The 1,503-nt window shown below is 26.5% G+C and overlaps 1 protein-coding gene across 1 annotated transcript; it reads left to right on the top strand.

Annotated features, from left to right (window-relative positions):
- Positions 1–448: 448 nt before the first annotated feature.
- LOTGIDRAFT_175916 (hypothetical protein) lies at positions 449–1,442 on the top strand (the record flags this gene model as incomplete). Its single annotated transcript, XM_009062992.1, has 2 exons — positions 449–567; positions 599–1,442. 2 exons carry the CDS (start codon positions 449–451, stop codon positions 1,440–1,442), a joined length of 963 nt encoding a protein of 320 aa, XP_009061240.1.
- Between the last annotated feature and the right edge of the window lie 61 nt (positions 1,443–1,503).

The raw sequence follows: 1,503 nt of genomic DNA, 5'->3' as shown, positions 1-1,503 counted from the left end.
ATACGTATATATTCCAAAAAACCTGACTTTTAAAAATGAATGAATTTCTCGATAAATATGGAACCGATACAACCACAAACTTTCAACTTATGAAATGGGCGAATGAGTTAAATATATCACCGTTTTAATATTGTATGAGAGATGAAATAAATGATCTCAAATATAAGAAAGGTAAATTTTACGCTATAACAAATATACATACTTCCGATCAAAAAGGAGTTCATCATTCTGCTTTGTACAAAGACTCTGACTTTTATTTCTTCGATTCTTATGGATTAGAACCCACTGAAGAGATAATCCAATTGACTAATAAACCAATCAAATGTTCAACATTTCAAATTCAATTACCGGGACAAAAGGTTTGTGGTCAGCTTTCACTTTGGGTTTTATATCAGTTGAGTTTAGGAAAACAGTTTGAAGAAATTGTAATAAATTTAACTCAATAAAAATGGCGAATAAGTTTGGATTAGGTTCTTTATCTTTAGAAACTAAAAAACCTAACACTACAGCGTGGATAAATAAAGCGAAACCTTACTTTGTGGATCAAATCGGAGACACTCTTTCAAGGTGATTTAGATATGAACAATTTTAGCATAAGTAATTTAAAGTCTCCGGAAAACGATAATGATGCCATTCACAAGAAATATTTAATAGAACAATTAAATTTAATTGAAGTAAATAAAAACCATTTAAACGAAAGAATAGGCGATGTGAAAAGATTCTTCAAACGTCAACTAAATAATAAAGATTTTATTGATGATACTAAACTACAACAAGAAGTAACAAGTTTAAAAAATTTTATTCAACAACAATTAGTCAATGTAGTAGATAAAACTCAGTTACAAACTTTAGATGATAAGATTGCAAAACAAAAAATAGATCTTAAACAACTAATAGCCAATATTAATCCAGGTATAAGTGAAGACAAATTAACCGCATTAGAAAGTAAACTTAGTGATGATAGTGAAATACAAAAACAAATAGTCGCTATTCAACAACAATTAATCAATGTAGTAGATAAAACTCAGTTACAAAATTTAAGTTCATTAATATCTAATTTAGATGATAAGATTACAAAGCAAAAAATAGAACTAATAGATATAAGTGAAGACAAATTGCAACGGGAATTAACTAAATTTAAAACTGAATTACAAAAAGAACTAACAAATATTCAACAAAACATTGATGATAGTGTTATTCAACAACAGATAACCACTATTAATAACCTAGTTTTAAAACAGGATAAAAATATAATCGCATTAGAAAAAAAGTTTCTCAAGAAAGAATCATATTATTTCAATATTCCATTTAGATTTTTGGGTTTTGATAGTGGTTCTATTACTGATAATATTGATAAATCAAAAGACTATGAATATAAAACATATGGATTTACAGCAAATATTCTGTTCAAATTATACTATTCTTCCCAAAAAAATTTTTGATGTTAATTATCCATACATTTTTAAATTTCGAGGAAAACTTACAATTGAAATAACATTCCTA

The sequence above is a fragment of the Lottia gigantea genome (assembly GCF_000327385.1).
Source record: "Lottia gigantea unplaced genomic scaffold LOTGIsca_545, whole genome shotgun sequence".
NCBI lineage: Eukaryota > Metazoa > Mollusca > Gastropoda > Lottiidae > Lottia > Lottia gigantea.
Note: the sequence above shows the minus strand (reverse complement) of the source record. Positions and strands in the feature narration are given on the sequence as shown.